Source organism: Chamaea fasciata, unplaced genomic scaffold (assembly GCF_029207755.1).
Source record: "Chamaea fasciata isolate MVZ Bird 193981 ecotype frontalis unplaced genomic scaffold, bChaFas1.0.hap1 SCAF_13, whole genome shotgun sequence".
Taxonomy (NCBI): domain Eukaryota; kingdom Metazoa; phylum Chordata; class Aves; order Passeriformes; family Sylviidae; genus Chamaea; species Chamaea fasciata.
This window is the reverse complement of record NW_027094098.1, coordinates 7296393-7320097: the sequence shown is the minus strand read 5'-3', so window position 1 is coordinate 7320097 and position 23705 is coordinate 7296393. Positions and strand designations below refer to the sequence as shown.

The 23705-nt window shown below is 36.7% G+C and overlaps 1 protein-coding gene across 2 annotated transcripts in view; it reads right to left on the bottom strand.

The window, feature by feature from the left end:
- The window catches only part of CACNA2D3 (calcium voltage-gated channel auxiliary subunit alpha2delta 3), a 394699-nt gene that overhangs the window by 298114 nt on the left and 72880 nt on the right, over window positions 1-23705 (bottom strand). For both annotated transcript variants that reach the window (XM_066195341.1, XM_066195342.1), the window contains exon 3: window positions 12215-12331. In XM_066195341.1, the coding sequence (XP_066051438.1) occupies window positions 12215-12331 (117 nt within the window). The remainder of the gene's footprint in view (window positions 1-12214; window positions 12332-23705) is intronic.

Sequence of the window (23705 nt, the reverse complement as noted above, 5' to 3'; positions counted from 1 at the left end):
AAACTGCAAGCCATTTGTTGGAATGTTTATTTGATACATTGCATTATAGTCATCGGGAGAGAAATGAGGTAAAAAAATGTATTTCTCCCACTTAATCATGTGCTCCAATGGAGAAGGAGGAACTGGGAGCAAAACTGCCACCTGCAGCCAGGGACAGAATGCAGGATACTGCCTGTGTCCTACAGAGATGTTGATCTGGCAAAAAGAGGTGATCAGTATTTGGCTGTTATTAGAGTAAAATTCACATCTTTTCTTTCTGCTCACATCCACCAACATTCACTTGTAACAAAGCTGTTTCAACATGCAAAGGGAAGATGGAAAAAAAACCACTGAAGACCCCAGACTCTTTTAAACCCAAGGCATCTCTCTGGGGTTTTGTTTTGTTGGGGTTTTTTTATATATTTTGGGGTTGTGTTTTGTTTCACTTTCATCATGCAAAAAGGCCTGAGTTTCTCCTGAACATTGCTTTGGGTTTGCACAAGGCAGCCTGGGCAGTGCTACCTGCATAGTTCATTCTTTGAGCTCAGAAAAAAGGGTGATAGATGGGGAGATGAAAAAGCCATAAGCGTAAAGCATTTTTTCAAATAAAAGATGATTTTTAAAACAAGAATACAGCAGCACCCAAAGAACTGTGTCATAAGCTCAAATTACCTGATCCTTCACAAACACAGCATTTATCTAATAACTTTTTCAGTTTGACTCTTTGAGTCATTAACAGAATCTCATCAAAGAGTGTCAGCACAGAGAGACACAAGAGAACTCCCAAACTCTCTCCAGCAGTGATTGCTGAGTAAAGAACTTGAGAAATAGGACAAAAGCCTTTGACCGTTTTCTCAGTAAATTATTTCAGCCTATGGTGATCAGTGTTTTATGGGCATCCTGATTTAAAGACTGTCCGTTAGTATATTAATTAGCCGCCTATGGACTAATCTTTTATGAATTTATCCAATTCGTTATTGAACTTCAGTCAAAACTAAAGATCAAGAGGTTAGGGATTTAATTACTAGATCATGAGCATGGAATTCTCTAAAAGCAAAAGGAAAATAGCTATTCCCGTTTCTATAACAATTTATAGTGACATTTAAATGAAAATTACTTAACTCACAAATCAAGGCAAAATTTCTATTTTTATATGCCAAAAATATTTCCATTAAGATAATTTAGTTTTCTTAAACCCATCTCAAAAATAACACTGTAGTAATATTCTTCAAGTGCAAAAAAAGCGAAACTCCATAAATATCCATAGATGTAACACAATTAAAATAAATGCAAAATTAATGACTCAAGAATTACTGATTTACTGGCACATTTACAAAGTGCTAAATTACCATTTCACTACAAGTTATGAGAAATGAGTGATAAAAGTATGATTTTACTGACAAAACCCAGTTTTTTCAATATAATGGAAAATTATAATATAAACGAACCTTTTTTCATAATAGATGTTATTCCCGCCTGCTCAGTTGTGCTAAAAAAAGAGAAAATCCCCACGCTGTGCTAGCCCCAAGCGGCATCAAAACCAGAAACTCCACTGATGAAAGAAACCAAGGTATAAACCAGCAAATAAAGATGTTTACCATGGTTGTCCCTTAACCTGTGCCAAAGGTTTACCACTTACAATGATTTTACACAATCTCTTATTCTCACACTTATAAATTAAAGAATTAACCTGAGATGTCCCTGAAATTTTTTCTGGTGTGTAGAAAGTTGCCCTGTAATCCTTTAGGGGAGGTCATAGTGTATAGACCATGTTATGATCCACCTGGCAAGGGTGATGTGAAGCTACATGAAATCTCTAAATTCTCCCTAACTCATCTTTTGCACACAGATTTTGCTGTGCCTTTTGCTACAGCATACCTTGTTTCTCCACTTCCAGCTTATTTTTAAAGCAAAGACTCATGGGTGAAGAGCAGTTCTTTCCCTTTTGCTTGCATATACTCTAGCTTTTAAATGACCCACTGAAAATCCAAGCACAAGATTTTTCTATAATGTAGCATTTCTGTAACGCTTTGTGCCGCAATGATTGCTGCAATTTAAACTTTATATTAAAAAAAAACCACCACAACAGACTAATCAATAAAATTTTAATTTATAGTATTAGTTTGGAACTGTTTATTTCTTACATGAAACACCTTTTTGGTTACAATTTACTCAAACAATTTGTCCTCCTGGAGCACTTGCACAGCACCAGAAGCAATCATCCAAGATATGCTGCGCTAGCTTAAATGACAGAGAGATACATGGCTTTGTATCTATTTATATGGAGGTAAAAGAAATTAAAAAGTGATCTCTATAACTTATTGTTTGTTCCCTTCACTGCAAATAATTTTAAAACATACCAAAGGTAATGTGGCATAATTACATGGCATTGAAGTCAAGATGCTCCTGAAATAAATGACTACAATTTTTCTTCCCGTGGCACCAGCACCAAATGACACAGTCATTAGGGTAACGTGAGAACAGTATTCTTCCTTCCAAACATAAAATGCCACAAAATCAAGTTCCAACTTTTACTCCTCCGACCCAGCGATTTTTAACTTTGTGTCTCCTCAAAACAGAAAAGCAAACTCCAGCCCAGGTGTCAGGCGCTGCGCCTGCTCTCACGCAAGTGTGCTGCAGTTCTTGCCAGAGCTGTGGGCCTCAGCTGTTCCTGCCACAAATCCTAAATCTACAACAGAAATGTATTAGGATGGTTTTGGCTGTGTACATGGAAAGCTTTGCCTAGACATTTTCATGAAGCCTCACATTCACAGTCTGTCTTTGGAAGTAATTTGAAATCCATTAACATTTTAATTTTAAGCAGAATTTGATCAAATAGTTAAATTGATCAACAGCAAGACTATTAATTTAGTAAAAGTCTTTCCACCCCTCCTATCAGCTCTAAAGCTTGTTGGTCTCCAGTGTCACAGACTGAAGTACCACAGAATTTGTGCACTGTGAGACTCAGGATGAGTCCTTTCGTCCAGCAAAATCTCAAATCTATCAATATGTACCGTGTGTGAGCTACCTTGCCTTATCACCTTAGGAAAATGAAATTTTAAGTCTTGTTTATATTTTACTGGAGCTCTAGAGATTCAGGTTACTGATTTGGAACATTTTTGCTCAGACATCCGTGGTCTGAGCCAGGAGCTCAGCTTTCTGCAGCCACCGTACGTAAGGAACTGATCACCTACAGACAGGGGAGGAGATTCTCACCCTCTAGGACAGCATGCAACAGCAAAGCACATTCAGCCCAGCGACACACAAAACACCAGACCTGAAGTGACCTATATTTAGACAATTACCCTCAACATTGGCAGAGCCACCAGAGTTTCAAAAAATCATCCAAATGGGGAGATGTCATCTCCAATCCACTTCGAGATGTGATCTCTAAGTCATCACCACCACTCCCATGAGAAAACAAAAAAATAGTGTCCATCATATGATCCAACTCATGCCTGTCTCCCATCTCTTTCATGGGCCTTACTCCTACAAGTATTTTTCATGTCATGCAATGAACAAGATCCTAATTCATCTAAGGGAATAAAGCCTCTCTTTCTCCACTGGGTAATTCTTTGGTCTTAAAATTCTCAGACTATTCTGCACAGCTTTGCCACAGCTCAGTGGAGCAGAAGTAAGGGAGAAAGGAGAGGTGAGCAAGCACATGTGGAAGCCAGAAGGGAGATTTCTTTTTTAAGGACCACTACCAATTTGCAAGCATGTCAAAGTACAGGCCAGGACAATTGAGAAGTCTACCATTAGGAAACAAAACTTGAGCCTTTCTCCTGGTATTCATCAAAAGTAAGATTAGTTTTGAACATTTGAAATTTGAAATTTTAGTTACAGCATCAAATCTGATATTTTATTGCAGTTGTATTTCAGACAGCTGTTAAAATACAGTTCAAAACAAGAACATTAAATAAATGTTTGGTTGACGCGCTCTCAATATGAGCCCTGGCTTTCCCGGGGGAAAAAAAAAAAAAAAAAAAAAAAAAAAAGGAAGCAGCTTATCTCATTGTTGCTCTGCTTTTGTCTCCAAAAATACTTTCACATACCACCAGCAGTGATAATCCTGACGTTCTGATTTAATTCCAGCAGAAATTGTGACCACCTGAAATTCAGTGCTGCTGGGAAGAGTTTCTTTACCCCCACCCTTGTCAGCAGCTCCCTGGGATGATCAGAGAGCCCATGAGCTTATAAAGCATGCTGCAAGAGTTCATGCAGTTCTCCAGCCTTAAAGAAACTTCAGCTGGGAAAAGGAGCACAATGGGTTTATTGTATAAGCCTCTAAAGTATAATTCTATTCAAATTAGAAGGTAAAAGAAACTGTAGTGGCCAGAGAAAGTAACATGAGGCAGAATAACTTTTGAAGCAGTAGGTGTTAAAAATCCAAAAGGTGAGAGGGCAAGGAAACGTGCTGGCCACTGCTGGGCATGTTTGCAATATGTAATCAGCTGTTGGAGACAAAAAAAATCAACTAAACTGGAAGTATTTTAGGGTAAGCAGGTTTCTTCCTACTAATTACAGTGGAGTCAAACTCAAGAAAGGTGGAAGTGAAGAGGATAAATGGGGTATTTGCCCTCAGTTATCTGTGTAGGAGGCTCTTATCCTGCAGTGATGCTCCAGTGGCAGGTCAGGCTGAGCCAACACACCTGACCTAGCACAGTCCCTGCTGGAAGCTCCATCACAGAGGGAAGAGTTAATGCTCATAAAAAACATTAATGAATTCTCTTTACACCTCTTTTCATTGAAATGTTTCTGAGCACTTCAAAATGAAGAATCACACAGAGATTACAGTCTCTCTCCTCCTCAAAGTATTGATAAATGACCATTCATTAAATCCCTCCAAGAAAGCTATTAACAGGCTCCTCCTCACTACTGCTCCTGGTGCTCCCTCACGCTCCACAGATGGAGCAGGGGAGCTGGCATCATTCATGGAATGAAAAAAGAAGGCAGCAGCTTGGAAACCTGCTCTGCACGGATGAAGGCTGAGCAATCTCTAAAGGAAAAGATCTTTTTTATTTCCTAAGCATTAAAGCAAATGAACACAAGGTTTCAAAAAACATACTAATGTTACATGAACAGCAAGTTACAGTGCATCTTCTCAGGAGAATCTGTATAATCAATTAAAAATAGGTATCAATAAACCCTCTAAAATTGATATGACACCAAACATCTATAATTTCTTTGACATAAAAGTACCAGTATTTTTTTTTATAATTCCAATAAATAGATTCAATGATACATATTTACATCACGTATGACATCAGAATCCTAGTTGGAAATTGAGAAGATGACAGTTGTGCCAGTGAAATTAAGTTTTAATTAAAACATTACTATTTGAAGTGACTAGTTTAAATCCCACACTGAACAGAAAGTTAGACAATATGACTAAATTTTTTAAAATAATTAATGTTAATGGAAAGCACTAAAATATGCTAATACCCTAAAACACTGATAAGAAAGACGTATAAATGAGACTAATTTATCCTACTTCGTTCTTTCAAAACTACTTTACTGGTTTTTTTCATGCTGTCTGAAAAACTATTTTATGTTGATTGCAAAGACTGAATGTTACATACGCTGCAGTGAAGTTTAGTACAAGAACTAATCTGTGAAGTGGCTGGATTTCCTCGCTGTGTTTTCACGTAAATGCTACATAGTTGAATGCACTATCTTTAAATACTTTTTCCTTTTTTTCTTGGCACTGGAGGTAAGACCATTATAATTGTCTCCAGCAGCAAATTCTTTGAAGTTTTCTTTAAAAGTCTTAATTTTCTTCCTTTTTATCTCATGAGTACTTTTTCTTTTTTCTAAATTTGAACTTCAAGAAATTCAGTAAATTTCCTGACTGACTAGACCATGGACTCTTTTTCTTTTAACATACAAACATGAGGGTTTTAAAGACAGACAAAACATCCCAGATGGTTCAAGTTGCTTTACTTTTTGTAGATATTTATTTCACACTGTACCCAGACAATGAAAGCTCCACGTTTGCAGAGCTGTAGCAGAGTGTGTTCCAGCAGTGATCAGCTGGGAGCAGGAAGGCCTGGGTACTACACATCCCCTACATGACTCCCTGGAAATCCTGGCAAACACATATCCCCTGGAAACATGTCCCTGAAGTTTTTTCCTGGTTTTCTTTTCATTCTCTCCCACTGAGCTTTTCCATGTTTCACCTCTTCCCCCTACCAGGACCCGTTTTTGACAACTCGGCTAACCTGGATTTTAGGATATATGGGAGTTAAATATTTAATCAATGCACTTGGGCTCCCTGCTATGATTCAGAGAGGTCTACAGACAGAAGCATGAGCTTCCATTGAAGCTGTCTATTCCATATTTATTCCATTACACACAGAGTGGTACGAGGCAAACTGATTTCATTCATTCTTCCTGTTTACCAGCAAATGCACCTGAGGATAGTCTGAGCTCTCACACCACAGCCATTGGACGGTAATGAAGGTTAAGGAGAAAAGAAGCCCACCCACACTCCAATAAAATAGATCTTTCCCCCCCCCCCCCCACCTTTCAGAACTCCTAGCAGTATCTGCTTATAAATACACAAATTTCTTGGCAAACTCAAAGAACTAAAAAGCGAAACAGCTATGTGGAATTTAGATGACTTGCACTAGAATAGGTATGCCAATCCCTCATTTGTTGAATATCCTAAATTCTTCACATTTACCAAAAGAAATCTTCAAGTCCAATAGCAATAAAGAAGAAAAATATTTACTGTGCCTTTAAATATTCTCCAAATTATGACTATCAAGGTAATGTATTATGCTACTCAATACTCCACTGTCAGTGGATTGCTATCCATCTTTTCATTTTCCGATGTATTCTAATTTTCAAAAAAGTAAAAATAAAGCTTTCCACGCTTTCAAGAACACAAATTTATACTGACACAAGGAGACCAGTAAGACTATGAGCAAGTTTAAATGACACCAAAATTAAATAGCAGCAATTACAGTTAAAATACTAAATGTGAATACAAAAATATTGCTGAAAACCTTTAATTTGTCAGCAGTAATTAACACAACTGTAGCCATCTCTGCTTTATTCATTATGTCTTTATTCTGTCAGTTAAAACTATTTATAGTGATACTGGGTTGATCCACCATAATTTCCTTCCACCCACAACCACCTATAATTTTTTCCCTCAGTAATTTTATAAACTTAATGTTGAGTTTCTTTTTTTTTTTTCCCATTTCCATCTGCAGATTTTTTTTTTAAAAAAAAACCCTTTCTTACTATATTTATAAAAAAAAAGTCAGGGGTCAATACAACCCCCATTGAGCCGCAGCTGTTAAGAATGCACATTGATATTCATTTTTCTTCTAATTCTACAGATGCAAATTAGCTCAATGAAGGAACTTCATTTATTCTATCTTTGAAATAGTGAGCCTAGAAAAGTAATATGTTTTGACATTAAAGATCTATTTCTATTATATTATATGAATATAAAATATGAATGATTGTTTGCTTCTCTTGTCAAGAATGACATTCCCGATCTAGCCTTGATCAAAGCGATAGAAAATCAGAATGAAAATACAATGCAATAAAATGCACAGTGGGCATTCAAGCCAGTGCACATTTAAAAGAGTCTAAAAAAAAAATTTTAAAAAAAATCCACCAGTTCAAAATTCACCTGGAATATTCCTCACTGTTGCCTCGCATAGGAATGAACTCACCACTAAGGTACACGCTAAAAATTAGTTAAATTCCAAATACACCCAAGGAAAGATTAAAGTACTTGGAGGTGGTTTATAAATAAAAACTACAATTATTGACTACAGTATTCAACAGCAATTTTTTCTGAGTTTTCATACACTCTATGGAAGTATTTTGTAGTGCTCTGAATAAAGCAGCACTCCCTAGCAACTTTCACTCTCAGCTTTGAATTACTTGCCGAGATCTTTGTGCTCATTAAATCAAGTTCATTTTGCACTCATTAGCAAATCCCTTTAAATAAAAACTAATTTACTGACCAGGACACCAATTTACCAGTATTTTCTTGGAAATACCTGAACACAGTACATGTTGTTTAATACTTTGCTTACATATATATGTAAGTATACGTGCAGAAAAACAATAGTAAATTGCATCTGTTGATGCTGGACATATAAAACCCAAAATGCACATCTAAAGATCTGTACCCACACAAATATACATGTGCATGCTAAAATGTGCACACCACCTATGCCTATGACTAAGCACAAACATCTCAAACACATACAACACTTTAACTGTGCATAAACAGCATCATCCTAATAGGATCGGAAGAAAGCTTAAAGACTGGTGTAAAAATCACCAGTGGGAAAAAATCCATTTCTCTTCATTGCAAATGTTTGTTAAATGTAAATGCTGATATTCTACTCCTTGGAAGAACATTTGCCTGCATGTGGAATTTCATGATAAAAAGCTTTTGAGTCCCAGGTTTCTCTAGATAAACCCCGCTGGTTTACTGATGCATGAATGCACAGAAATTGAATTACTGTACAACAGCAATTACTTTTCACATTACAGTTATAATGAGAATCAGCTTCACAATGAACACCAGGTAGCTATAGTAGGAAAAGTTAATAAAAAGAAGCCTCTTATTTGCATTTTCCACTGCAGCAAGTGTAGTTGCCTTAAAGAAAAACCATCCTTAACACTTGATTTGCCATCTTAGCAGTGAATCTACGATCATTTTTATAGCACCTCTTTATTTGTAAGGAAATATTAATGAAAATCAAAATTTTAGTACAAAGATAAACTTATAATAATAGCTTTTCAAATATTCCCTAATAACTTGCTATCTTTTTCTCTTCCCTCTAGCCTTCAACTTTTTCCCATTATGCCAATAACTAGGAAAACTAAAAGTATCAAATGAACAATTTTAACTCCACCTTTTTCTCTATCAAATTTGTTGCCATTGTCATTTGTTACTGAGCATTATGTCACTGTGCTTTATTCCCATTCAGTTTCAAATTAGTAAAGTCATTGAAGTATCACAAAACCTTCTAAAAACTATATTTTTTTAAAATTCACAGGTAATTTTAAGGCTGATCAAGCAAATTTCCTTTGAGTGAAATAACTAAAGGTCCACTAAAAGCAGCAATATCTCAAGTGACAGCAGACTAAACAAGAGTCTCAAAGGGAATATTTGTGTTTTGACTACTAAACAGTGCAGAAAAGATTTCTGTGTCTGTCACCTTATGGGCAGTAAGATTTTTCCCATCTTAAGCATTATAATATTAAAAGCAAATGGATACATTTACATTTGCCACGGATAGAAACAACACCAGCGGCATTGAATCAAAACCACAGCTCAGGGATTTTACACTTAATTCATGTCACAAATACTTCAAAATAAAATACAAAGTTGCCTGCCTAAAATTCAATCCAGTAAAGCAGCATTAGGAAGGAAATGGTTAACAGTAATATCCTGAACTGATATAAACCCAAGGTAAATAGTGAACACTGGGGAGCAGGAGTGGGGGGAAAAATGTTGCTTGGAAGGTTTTCCATCAGTAAGTAGTTGACAAAAGGTTATATAATTGGTTTAGTACTTTCAGTTTTCCATTTATCTTATGTATCTGACAGAACAAAAATAGGACAATCTGTGATAGGATAATTGCATACTGAAGGGTAATTCAAACAGGAGGGAATATGATAAAAATCACACTGAACCAACTAATCACTATGAAAAGCGATGAAAGATAGGAATTCATCCAGAATATTACGGGGGAGGAGGGAAAAGAGTTCACATGTGATCAGTAGTTTCAAACAAGTTCATATGTTTGAAAGCATCAAGCAGAACTACAAAAAAAAAAACCCAAGTGAGGCCTATCCAAGCCATCCTAATTTTATATATCCAGGTCATTCTTCTTGGCCATTTTTAAAAATCAAACACTTTATGTACTATGAATTTCTGAACAGTTTCAGAGTGTTACAATTGCTAGAACATGAAGAAAAATGTTTAACCCAAAATGCTTTTGGATAATGCATTTTAATCAACCATGGATTTTGATGTCTACTTGAAGTTAATTCACTCAGTGGTGTAGGGTAACAATTTGGGCTATCGTTGGAACACATTTTCTGAATCCTTGGATTTTCAGCCTCCCAGTCATGTCTCCATTATTTCTAAGGCTGAGGGATATTTTGTAAGGGATTCTTCATTTAATACTTCCTCCAACATCACCACCAATATACCTGACATATTATTGTGAGTTCTATGTTTCATTGCTCTCGTACAAGTTTCCATCAAAAACTTATGTCAAAATCCAAGTATTTTAGAGAAAAGGTGATCCAGTATCAGGATGGAACAGAGCTCTTAAGTGTACAGGAGTTTTCTAATTTCCATCCCACCTCCCCAGATATGAGGGAAAAATTAGTTGTGATGAACCAAGGATGAAACTTATGCAAAACCTGCATTGTACCAAAGGATTTTGTACTTCTCAGGATGCCAATTAATAAGCGCTGCTTACTACCAGAACAGAACAGGTCATTCATTCCATCTCTAACATCAAGAAGGACCAATTCATATCATTATGAAAAAAATTAGGAACTTAATTGGAAAGTACACTAAAGAGATCATTTCTTAAAAGAAGTGATTCTGTCCAAACCACACTTTTAGCTTTTTTTCCAAAGATGGAAACCTTCCAAAGAAGGCTCTGGATTTCAGCCTCTTTTTCTGGCACTAAAATCCATTCACTCAAGATTACACGCATGGTTTAACTTCACAGAATTTGGGCTTGTTTTTACTCAGAGCATGGTGGTCTATATTGATCCTGTATTTTTTTTTCCTCCTGAGATAAAAACACCATCTGTATGAAGAGACCAAACCTGTTCAAAACATTTGTTATGAAGCTCTAATTGAGAGACAAACTGCTCTTCCCCACCACCACTCTTCACTGATGGAATTCTATTCCCTCACCAGCCAAGTGTGCAGCTTGCTGGTCACTTCACACTCTAAACAAACGCTGCTCCAAGAATGCTTTGTTCACATTATGACCTCAGGGGAGCAGTTTTCTCTGCTAAGAAACAAGGAAAAGAGTCCTCCCCCTTCCCCAAGTCAATATTCTTCAGGCTTCTGGAAGTTCTTGCACACATATTAAAGTGTAGTTTTTCCTCTGAAAAACACACTGTAAAAACAGCATTGCGGGGTTCCATGTTTATTGTCTTTCTCTGCTTCCCTGCCAAGTGTGCTCAGTTTTACAAGCTGAAATGTTTTACTTCACTGCCAGCCCTAAAAATTCAACCTCTTAAACATAGCCAAATTCTTTCCTCCCTTTGCACCATAACAAATAGTACAAGGCTGAAGGCGAAATTGTATCCTCAGTCACACAATAGGAATCCCCATCCTCGGGTGATACCTCCAGCTCTGCAGAGGAGACATGAGGATCTTCAACTCAACTGAGCAGATAAATCTGGCTGAAATAGAGCAGCTGATGGTAAACAGCATCACCATAATGTCCTGTGAGTTTGCTGACAGGGGTGATGCCACAGGAGCTCTTGTTCCAGGCAGTCACCTCAATTTCTAGCAAAGAATAATGCTAAAGGAAAACTACAACAGGAAGATTTCTTACTCTTTAGAACACATGTCACAACAAACTCCTATTTAACATAATAAAACATAAAATTCTGAAATTTTTCTTGGTTTTATAGTAATTCCAATAGACACCAAAGCTATTAAGAAAGGAGGATCAGAATGGAGATAGGAAAAAAAATAGGCACAAAAAATTACAGATATACAGAGAGCTGTCTAGTTATTCAATGCTCATTAATAAGTTGCCTGAACAGTGATGAAGTCCTTGCCACAATTAAAGTGTTTACCATTTAAAGCGCTTGCATCTTTTTCTAAACTAAAGGACAGTTATTGAACTCGAAATTTCCTTGCAATACTATTTTTATAATAGTAAGCACTGAAATTAAGTCTGCTTTGGTTGGATATTTTAAAATCTAACATTTAAACCATATGCAGTGGGGCTTTACTGCACACAAGTGGTATGTTAAAAACTCATATTGGAAAATGGTAGTCCCAATCTCATTGCACACCCTTACATTTATCTGTTGACGGTATAAATAATTTAAATCTATTCTCTTGAACAGTGATCCTAAAATACTTCTGAATGCTTTAGCATTTCCACTTCAGCACCTTCAATTGCTAGTACAGTCTTCAGAGCACAGCCTAAACCATATATTTAGTTTTACATCATAGAAGGAAATAGCAGATTGATCAGCTGCTTACCCGTACAGCTTCAGACTTCTTATGAAACATTTCTTCCATATTCTTTGCTAACTTTTTCACAAGCTGAAGGCCATCAATTTCTTCTATTGCAACATCCTTCTCATATTCTTTGTATTTCTGGAGGAAGAAAAGAAAAACAGGGAAAAGTTACTCACAGGGAACGAGCTGAAATTTTGACAACTAATTATTCGTTTTATATTACACTTTGCTGACATTCTTCATTTATTTGATCTTTATTTGCGTGACAGCAGGCTGCTTTGTGCCAAGACACTGTCATGGGGAGAGAACAACTGGATTAGAACCAGAAGTACATTTAAAAAATAATAAAAATATTTATCTCATGCACTGTAGGAAAACAATAACTCCCCTTCACAACGTTTAAATTACTCTTCCCCACAACTAAACAAGAGCCAAAAGAAGTAACAAAAAATCCTTGTATCTCCTCCAAAAATCATGTAAAAACAGTGATACGATTGGCAATCCCTGTGCCTTGGCAAACCAGAATCCTCCTCCTCCTCAGCTGAACTTCCTGTAGATGCCTATATCACAAGCTTTATACAATGCTTCCATTATGATTACTTACACTACAAGCTTATCTAGACATGCTTAACTTTCTATGCAAAGAAAAGCCTGAACAAAGCACATGAACATGAGCCTTCATCCAAACACAAGCAGCAAAGCACCCTTTATCCAATATGATGAGCATTACCTCGTTTCACAACGTGAATAACTCTCAGAATGCCTAAGCACTAAAAAAAAAAAAACAATACATTTTTATCCTCTTTTTTCTGCATATCAATGCTTCTTTTCCTCATCAAGGAACCTTTACAAATAAGCTTAGTAAAAATTAATTTTAAAAAATTTAATGCTGAGTACATTCTTCTTCCCCCACGTTATTCCACTGCAGCCTGTACTCTTAGAACTGTTGGTCTCCACTCCTGGCTATTGTTTGCTTCTCTCTCTCTAAAACAAGCACAGCTGTGTCGAGCTAATCACTATCCATAACCAAACCCTTCACCTGATCACAAACCTGCCCCTCCATGACACAGTGAGGGAGAAGGAAGGCACACCTGCCTCCTGCCAATTAGCCTGCGTGCCAGAAATATCTCCCAAACCCCTACAGCAGTCTCTTGGGACAACACACAGTATTTGAGGGAATAAAATGAAATGGTATAATTTTTAAAAAGCATCATTAAAATTTGCCTGCAGAATGCTGATTCTTAGAGAACTCCAGAGAGACAAGGGAGAATAAGGTGACCAAAAACAGTGGTTCAAAGCACTTGGATAAATATTAGAAGGTTCAAAACAGTGAATAAGTCAGGACTAGTTATGTCCTGGCTGGTGATGCAAGAAAGTAGCCGTTTGTTAAGGCAATGTCTCCATGTGTTGCACCCATTTCCCCCAATAAAACTAATTTTCAAGGTAGACTGACACTTTGTACTTCCTTTAAACTTTACATTTCTCTGTAAAAACTTGTGTGAATGTTTTGATAATGAAACAATATTTAATAAAACAATTCGTAGACAATTTCAGAACAAAGTTAAAAATAAAAGTTGTCAGTAAATACTTCAGGCAATTTTTTTATATATGTAATTTCAGCAATAATTTCATTTTTCCACATTAATTTCTGTCATGAATCTCTAGTCTGAGACCTTCACAGCAATCTAGCAACCCACAAAACCTCAAACAAACCCCTTGCATCTTGCTCCCTTGAGGCAGGCAGGGGAATTTGGGGTTTTTCCCCTCTTTGATCTGCACTTAGATAGCATCAACCAAGTTCTGATTTCAATTCTTGAAGTCCATTTATGTCATTACTAGAGATAAAAGTGATTTTCTAAAATAAAAAAATACGCTTTTGCTTTTTATTCACTGGAGAAAATATAAGAACACAGCAGACAAGAGAGGTAAATGCTATTGTAACACATACCATGATAAAATGCAGTAAACGATGAGTAAATTGAAAACACTGCCAGTTAATTAATGATGTCAATGTCAGTCCACATCCCACAGGGTTTGAAGCTTTAGAGAATTTAAAACAAATCAAGTACAAATTTGAATCACCTATTTCCAGCTGCACAGATCATGTTCAACATATCACCTCCTGATAAAAATGTTTCCTTTAGACTTGACCTTTGGGTTTTTAGAAAGTATTCTAAAATGCATCACTTGAAGAGACAGCTTTCAGGTCATCAGATTTATTGATTTGAGCTTTGCCATTGAGTGAAGAAAGCCAGGCAATTTTTCACTGCGTTTGCCTGAAAACTGAATGGTACTGTTGAAATCCACAAGATTTTGTAGGCACACAGAATCCTAACACATGGTCTATTAGGCTCTTGTGAAAGCATATTAAAAAGCCACACTTCTCAATGTTGAGTAACTGGTACTTTTGAAAACTAAAAATAACTTGCACTCAAAATAGATGTGCATGATTTCTTAACTCATAATTTATGATCTTATAATTATGCCAGTTCATCGTAAATAAACACATTTTTTCATCATTCAAACACCAAAGTTCCAACACAAAAGAATAAATATGAAGAAACAGAAAATATTATTTCAGATCTATTTGAAAAGACCCCACATCTTGCATGGTACAAGTCTATTCAGTTGCTGGAAACCTTCAAGAACATTTGCAACAAAACTAGGAGAGCTTACTTGCTCTGTGCGAGTCCCTGGCAACCAAGAGGTTTACGTAATGTGTTTTTTATATTCGGAAATCCATTGCCATAAGAAAGCACTTCTATTATTTTTCAGCCATTATTAGAAGGTTCCAACACAGGAGAACTATGTGGTTGGAAAAAGCTTCAAGCAGTTTTTGCTCTCCTCGTGCCCGGAGGGGAGAGGTACCAGCCTGACCTGGGTGTGTCTGTGCCCCTGCTCTCAGTGCCCACTGCAGGGTGCTGGGGATTTAGATTCCATCTACAGAGAACCTGATTTTATAACAACTATCAATGCAAGAAACCTGAATCACACAGGATAGTGAAAAAACACAAAACCACAATAAAACCACAACAAAGGCCATCGTTAATACTGCATTCTCTTCCTTTCACTGCGGAGGCTGTCTGACCTCTAGGCCCTCATCCTTTCCCCACCACTAAATTTTTACATCTTAAATTTGGGTTTAGTTTCAATAGATTAAACCAGCAAAGACATTGTCCGTTTGAAATAAATTTGAATTTGTTTTTTAAATGAAATTAATTTATTTTGACGTCATCTTGAGAAAGCAACATGGCACTATCATTCCAGTTAAGCAAAATGAGTGGTGGAAAAAACAAGCTTTTGGGCCAGGCTCACCTTTTATACTCCAGACTTGCAAACTACCTTGTTGCGCTGTTACTACGAAGGTGCTCGTACAAGAAATGCCTTAAATTGCCATTTCCCTTCCACGTAAAAATAATGAAGCTGATGATAAAGTTGTTACTTTGTTTTATCAAAAAAATAATCAAGCCTAAGGTTTTTTCAATATTCCCTAATTTTACTTCATTAAGAGATACTGATAATTCTCATCATTTGTAACATAGCCAATAATACATGTGTGTTGTTAGTAAAGGAGAGAAAAGAGCTCTAACTTCGCTATGAACAACTGATTTACTTTAAAAAGGGTATGAAATATCAGAGTCATAGTTGGAAATTTCTTCTGATAATTGAATTTCCAATTGTCTAGAAGATGAAGCAGATACAACTTCTGATTTGCTGCATTATTTAAAAAAAAATACTTGAAATGCTGATTCTGACTGCTTGCAAAAATCAGCATTTGGTAAGGAATTCTCTAGAGAGACAAGAACATTTATCATTTGAGAAAGCCCACAAAAAATACATTATTTCTTCAGTCTCTGTTTTGCCAGATCATTTCACATAAGCACCGGGGAAAGACAGACAGTATTTCACTGTCAGAACCCTTAATGCTTTAATGTTTTTTCACTGGTTTAGGTGTGGGGGTTTTTTTCTTGGTAAATGATCATCTAGAAATAACAAACCAAAAAGCAATCTGTACAAAACTCAGATCAGAAGCGTTTAATGCAATCTGAATATTTGGCAGTGAAACGACACAAACACACACAAACCAAAAAGTGCTAACAAAAAATTACCAAAGAACCCCCGAAACAAACAAAACCAAAACAAAGCCAAACCACACCAAAACTCATAGAGTTTGAGTGACCAAGGCAGGAGAAGAAGTCCACTCTTGAAGCAAGACTATTGGCTACAGCTCGAATTTTTTTCTCCTTGTTTTTATTCTAAAGAGAAACATGGTCTTTGTGTTCCTATTTGTATCTCCTTCTATCAAGTCTTATCAAAATCAAGATATTCATCTTTGTGCTGTATAAAAAAATATTTCAAGTTACTTACACATGTGTACACCGTCCTCAGTCTCAGTCTTTCAAAAGGGCTCTGGTTGCTTTGTACATCTGCAGAACACTACACCCATTTATGATGAAAATTCTTCCCACTCCCTGGGATTTTCAGAGCCAGTAAATACCACTACCATCCTGATTAAAGAAAGGAATTCAACAGGAATCTTGTAATAATACTTTAGAAGTCATCTCTCTGTGTTGCATATTTGGAACTCTTATTTGCCTCTGAGGTGCATTTGTAGCTCTATTACATACACTTCACAAATGTTGCTGGTTGAGAGATTTTGTCACAGGCATGTTAAAACTATATGCGCATATATACATTTTATGTTTTATAATGAAAAAGCAGAACCAGCATGCAAATGGCAGATCAAATATCCAATCTATCCATTGTTTCCATGAAAAAATTAAATGTGTGTTTACTCCATGCCATTTTCAAAAAACCACTTTCAGATGTTCAAGCCTCAGCATTGCAGATGTAAAATGAGACTGCAGAAACATACACTTTTGATTAAATCACCAGCTTTTGATTTCAATTAATATCTCTGGCCCAGCAGAAAGGCTGTGCTATGCAGTGGCTGAACTGTTTAGACTTGCTTCACTCCCTCTGCCATGCAGGTCCTAATAGTGACTCCCTTCAGAGAGGCGGTACTGGACTGAAGGGCCAAAGCGGTTAATAAACTTACTAGGATTATTTTGATTCTATGTTTGAGATGCCCCAACAATCAGATGTAATTAATGAGACTGAAAGGCTGCAAAAAGCTCACGGCTGACACAATCTGCAGATCTGAAAGCAGCTCCTTTAGTTACAGAGTCACAAGTTATGCCACAGTTCTGACCATATCCTTTACCCCTAAAGGCATGAATTTATCACTCAAGTTGACATTCCCAACTGAAGTAGCTTTGAATTTCTATGTCAAGTTCTTTTAAATTGTAGGGATCAGAAAGCTGATAATGAACTACTTTTTTATGCATAATGAAATTCTTTTTTCTTTCAATAACCTATTCTCCATTGCAATCTAACATAAGCCCCTTCATTTTTCTTCGCTCCTCTTAATTTATATGTTTGGTGTTTTTTAGCACAACTGCACAAAATTTTTTTTTTAAATGTTATTTATTTAGGGTGTTTTAAAAACACCTCTCCCTCTCTGCACTTTATCCAGGCTTTTGTTTTGTGATCTTTTTAAATTCTAGAACCCAAAACCTGCCCTATATATGGAGCAAACTCAAAATGTCTCATTAGTTGCTGCCTTAACCCATTAACAGTTCTGTTAAAATTTAAAAAGCTATGCACAGAACAGGGACTATAGCAAAACATGGCTTTGGGCTTTTGAATCAAAACAAATATAAATTACTCTTCATCTGGAAAGTCTACCAAAGCATTTTAAAAGACAATATCCATTTTCAAATTGGTAGGACAAAACTGGTGACAGTTGAAACCTTATGTGGCATGAGCTCTTGCAGTCCTCAACCATATAGCACACATCCCTTTTGCGTGTGGGAGATGGTAGAGCAATTCCCAGTAGAAGATTTAAAATTATCCAGCACAGCCTCTGAATGCCTCATTAGAGCTGAGGGGTCACTAACCATGTATGCACTGCTGGAATAAACCCGACTGGAAGCCAAATAAAAAGCCTGCTCCAGCATCACATGTGCATGTGAGTGGGCGTCTGAGTTTTTCCACTGAGCAGAAGGGTACTCAGATGGCACAGGCACAGCAGAGATATCAAATACAGATGGTGCACTCCTCCGATAGACTCATCTGTGAATCGCTGATTCGTACAAGATTTGTATTTTCCCCTTATCACACTGACCCCATGGTGGGGTGGTTTTGTTAGAGTGCCACTGTTATGCTGCTGTCTGGTCCTCCTGACTCTAAAATGTATTCATTCAGTGGAGCAACCTTAACAAAATAAACATCTATTTTTTTTTTTATTTTGTTGTTGAACAAAATTACTTTAGTTCAGAGTCGGTATAAAGTTTTTCATCCATGGAGTTGCAAAGACTTTTTAAAGCATCTATCTATCAAAATCTCCATGTGGGAGAGGATATTGGGCTATCCTTAAATTCAGTGATGTGCCCAATGTCACACAACAGTTCAGAACTACAAAGAGAGCAAGTTCTCTTGGTTATTCTGGCAATGCCCTGCTCAATAAACCACAGTCAACTTTGTTAACCTCCTCTTGATCTGCATGGCAAGGTGAGTCACAACAGCACGCTTCTCCTCACCTTGACATAGAGAACTCCTTAGTAATTGAGAGTTTGTGTTACACCACATTACACACTCCTATTAACCTTTCCTGAACCTCTTTTTGTTGATGAAATCCATCAGCAATGCCTAGTGTGATGGCACACTCATTTTCTGCAGAGAAATTCTCACTCACTTCATCATACAATTCCTAGGAGCTCTGGATTAGCCCCCACATATTTGACTCTTGCACACACACTGCTGTGTGAGGAACTCCTATTGCCTCAAAGTCCAGTTTGGTTACTTCACAAAAGGAACACTTTAAAAACAAAATATTTTTTGCATACTACTTTACCGTGATTAGCTACTCAATGCTGCGCCTGTTATATTATAGCCAAAGATCAGCTATCCTGGGAAATTTGTTATCATCAGCAGACTTGACAAGGATAGTTACTGCTTTCCTTGCAAAATAATTTCCACATTGAAATCATTGCAAGGGCACTATACCCCCAGCATATTTAATCTTTACAAAGATATTTACTTCTGACCTATTTTTACCTCTTGGCGATGTGTAAATGCTACAAAACCAAATCCATTAAAGCATTAAGCTGAATGATCATCAAAACCAAACAACCCCACTCCTGATTTAGCCCCATCTATGAAATGCCACACAAGGTGCCTCCTTGAACCTTTCACAACTAGATATGTTTATATCTGTCTATATATAAACATATATACCATCTACATAATCAAGAATACCATGTAAACAGCATTAATTAGAAGAGTCTTCAATACAAGTATGGTTAAAACAGCTGAGCTAGTGGGGGAAGATAAAAGCTACTCTATCACAGAGTACTTGTCATCACAAATACAATTTTAGAAAAGCAGTCACATTGGTGATGCATAAATTATAACATCTAGTAAATAAAAAGATAAGGAAACACACTGCAGGAGGTTCAAATGCTTGCTCTCTGAGATTAATTCGGTATTTATTTTTAACTCAAAGTAGCTAATGAAAAAAAATCACCACAAATGGGTGATCCAAATAACTAGTTAGGCAATCTAATTCCAAGCAAATGGAATTTGGAAATGCATTCCCATCCTTCCCTTTAACAAAGTTGCTTTGGTCAGTGCTAACCAGAGTAATAAATCTTTGGGAAGGTTTGCCTGGCTGCAGCCTTCAGAGCCCCATGGCAGAGGCAGAGGGCACATGGGACTCCTTTTCCAGGAGGGTTACCTCACCAGCCTTCTTGAATATGAATTTAATCATAATTGAAAATAGCTGATAAAGCAAGCTATTGTCTTGCAAATTGTTTCAGACATCTGAAACATCTCCACAGGCCACCAAGGATGTTTCAAGAGCCAGTTAACAAAGGCTATTAAAAGCAGCTTTGGAAATATATTTCACAGAAGCTGTCTATACAATTACCCACACCTTTGCTTCTATTTTAGAAAAGAACATAAAGCACTCATTTAAACTGAAAAAGAACATTCTGGAACTGCCCTGGAGACTCCTTTTTCTATAAGGCTGTTCTTGATACTCTTGAAAACTCACTACAGTATTTCATATCAACTGCTTTACACGAGGAACAAAACACCTATCAGTATAAATCTGCAGAATTGAACGTAATCCAGAGGACATGTCCATCCAAGGCAAAGCCTTCACTATATTTTCAGGTGGAAGTAAGTTTACTAACAGTATGTAAATTAATCTGTTCTGCACAAAACACTGAAGCAATCTGAGAACGCAAACCTTTCGTCCTGTACATTTACTCTAAGCCACTGAAGATTCAGAAGCAGGGAACCTGACAACTCACTACCATCACCAATTCTCAGCCGGGATGAGATACTACAACATTTTCTTTTGTACACAAAGCTGCATTAGTCTTCTCCAAAAGCCTCTATGGTTGCTGGAAACAAGAACAGCCAAATGAGGCAGCTTACTTTGTGCTGTAAGGTCACAGGATACAACCACAAACTGGTTTTTTTTTCAGACAATCTGGTAATGGGTTTTTTCTGTTTAGACTCCTCTTATCACCGAATATCTTTCTCTCCTTATTGTTCCTCCTCAACCTATGCCTGCCTTACACCCAGCTCTTGTATTAGGTTTTGCTACTTCTACGGACTTTTATTAGACAACATTTATTTTCCATCTAAGAAAAATTACACAATTGTCTTCATACCCATCGTGGTTGCCCCTAAACGAGCAATAAAATAAAATGAGCAGCCAGAAAAACATGAAATAAAGTGGAATGTATGGAGGAAAAAAAAAAAAAAAAAGTGTGTTCCATGACAAACCTTTGCTTAACCATACCCAGGTCTTTTGAGAAGGTCCAAAAGCACTGCTTTTAAGAATCGCTAATGGGTTGTGTTCCTCAGAAAAAGAAACACAACCTCCTCAGGACACAAATTATGTTTTGCAATGTTCTCTATCACGAACATTTGTCTGCTTGGACACCTCTAAACCATTGTGTGGTACCTTCAACATAAACTCTTCAATGAGCTTGATATTTCATTGTTTGTCACTCTGAAGGACATGGCATTGATCTCTGCTGCTCTGGCTCATCGTTGCACTATTCTGTATGCACCTAATAAAAGTATTTATACTGATTTCAGGTTTCAGACAGGTGTCAGAACACTACAGATCAAAGGGGACTTGTAATAACAAGAAAAACATAACATCTGAATACCTGAATTTGGGCCTAAATTTAGGCTCCCAATTCTTCATCTCACCACTGAACATTAAAAATTATTATGTTTTCAAAAATCTGAACTCCCGTCAGTCACATAAAAGCCAGCAACATCAGTCTATTCTCAGCACCTCTGAAAATCAGACCACCTGCATGTGGTCTGAGTGCAGATGTCTTGAGAAGAATTCAGCAAGTTACCCATTAAAAAAAAAAAAAAAAAAAAAAGATTTGGAAACCTAACTATAGCATTTGGCACTGCCTGGAAGTGTGAAAACATATTTGTGGTTTTGCCACACAAGCTAATGCTTTTCAGTTCCATATGTGATTCCCAGTCACTTATAAAACTTCACAAGAAAGAGTACAGGATGGCCAGCCTTTCTATATCCTTATGCAGAGCATGATTTCCTTCAAAGCTTCCTAAAACAAACTGGTGAACAGACAAGGACAAATAAAGGGTTAAAGTTCAACTTCCAAACCACCTTTAATCCAATATTTAATAACTGCCTTTGAAAATCTGTAATATGATATAAACTAATGTCCTGTACAGCAGAACTTGTGCAGATCCTTTTCTCTTTGGACCATTTAGCTATGAGAGTTCTTAGACTGGCATGTGGCATGCTGGCTCTCAATATGTTTTTCCCCAACAGAGTTTTTACTCTATCACACTTTTAAAAACAACACTTGAAACCTCATTAAGGAAAAGTCCTATGCATCAAAACCCCAGACAGAGTTGTGTTTGTAGCCCTTTCTTCGGTTTGTTTGGTGAGTTTTTTTGGGGTTTTGGTTTTCTTGTTTTTGTTTTTGGTTTGGTTGGTTGTTTTGGGTTTTTTACGAAAATTGGATGAATAATCTAGACAACAGTAACCTTGGCACCATTATTGTACCCACACGTAAATATTCCCAAACATCACTGCAAAGAGTAAATGAGCCCTGAGCAATTTCAAATGTTGCAGAGAGGACTAAAGTTCAGCAGCCCCAATCTCTGCCCTTATTTCCCCCAAAATTGAAAACTCAAGACATTTTTATTAAGTGTCCATAGCTGCCTAATGATATCGCCTTCACCAAAACCTATCATCAAAAATGAACCAGATTCAGACCCTCTACTCAGAAATTTTTATAGTCCCACACCTGAATTACAAACCTGTGTTTTTCCTTTCTCAAAAATCCCACAAAACAAAACAACAAAATACATTGGCTACAAAGCTAGATTAGATTCATTTTTGCGTACCCACAAGGCAGTATCTGATCAGATTGGAAGCATTTCAACCAATCATCAGTGAAGTGCTGTTTTTGAAAACTTAAAAGAAATTTACCCAAATTTAATCTGAACCAAACCAATTTCAAGTTAAAATGCAGGGCACATTCTTTTTTCTACCACTTAGAGAGTTTTCTATGTTCAGTTAGCTGTAAAATATGTACAAAAACAAGGAGATTCTTATTCAGCTTTTTTCTGATTCTAAAAAGGAGCAGAAAGCGTTTTTTCTAAGTTAGAAATTCATTGCATTACCAACAGAGTTCACCTCACAAAATATGTATATTACCTATAGCACCACAACAGATCGTTACCCTAGAGTACAGAAATAAACCATCTAACTCCAGTGTCTATGAGAGACTGCACAAACTAATACATTTATCAGAAAAAGTCCAGAGCTTTGGCACTAGAAAGGACCCAACAACAGCTTTGTTTTGCTTGGTCAATAAACCACTATTAATGATAATGCATCTATGAATTAAAGATGCATCAATCTGCATAGCAGAGAATAGAAGCCATGAATAACAGCCAAATCAATACAATGAAGTTGTAAAGAATATAGTGTGCTCTCCTTCAGGCTAATGGTAATTAATTTACTTTCACTCCCTTCACACATGAGAGGAAGCAAGTGGAAGAACATGGTAATCACATCAAAATTTTTAATTACAAAATGAACACATATTGTTATCTCCTCACTGTATCTCTTCATTTCATATGTTTAGAACACTTGAAAAAATATTACTTTATTTGCTCATAGAGAAAACAGCTTGTGTCTTTGGGAGCATATGCACATACCAGCTGATATTTTCAAGGACTGCAATTTGAAAGTTTGTTTCTTAAATAAAAGATCTTGCTCTGGTTGGGTTGTTCATTAGTATAAATGACCAATGCCTAAAATTACATTTCTGCAGCACAAGTACCCTTCTAGTGAGTGCAGCTGTAGAAATGTTCTAAGCCTTGTGGGGTTCAATATCCCAAAATGGAAAGCCTTATCACTGAAAACTACATT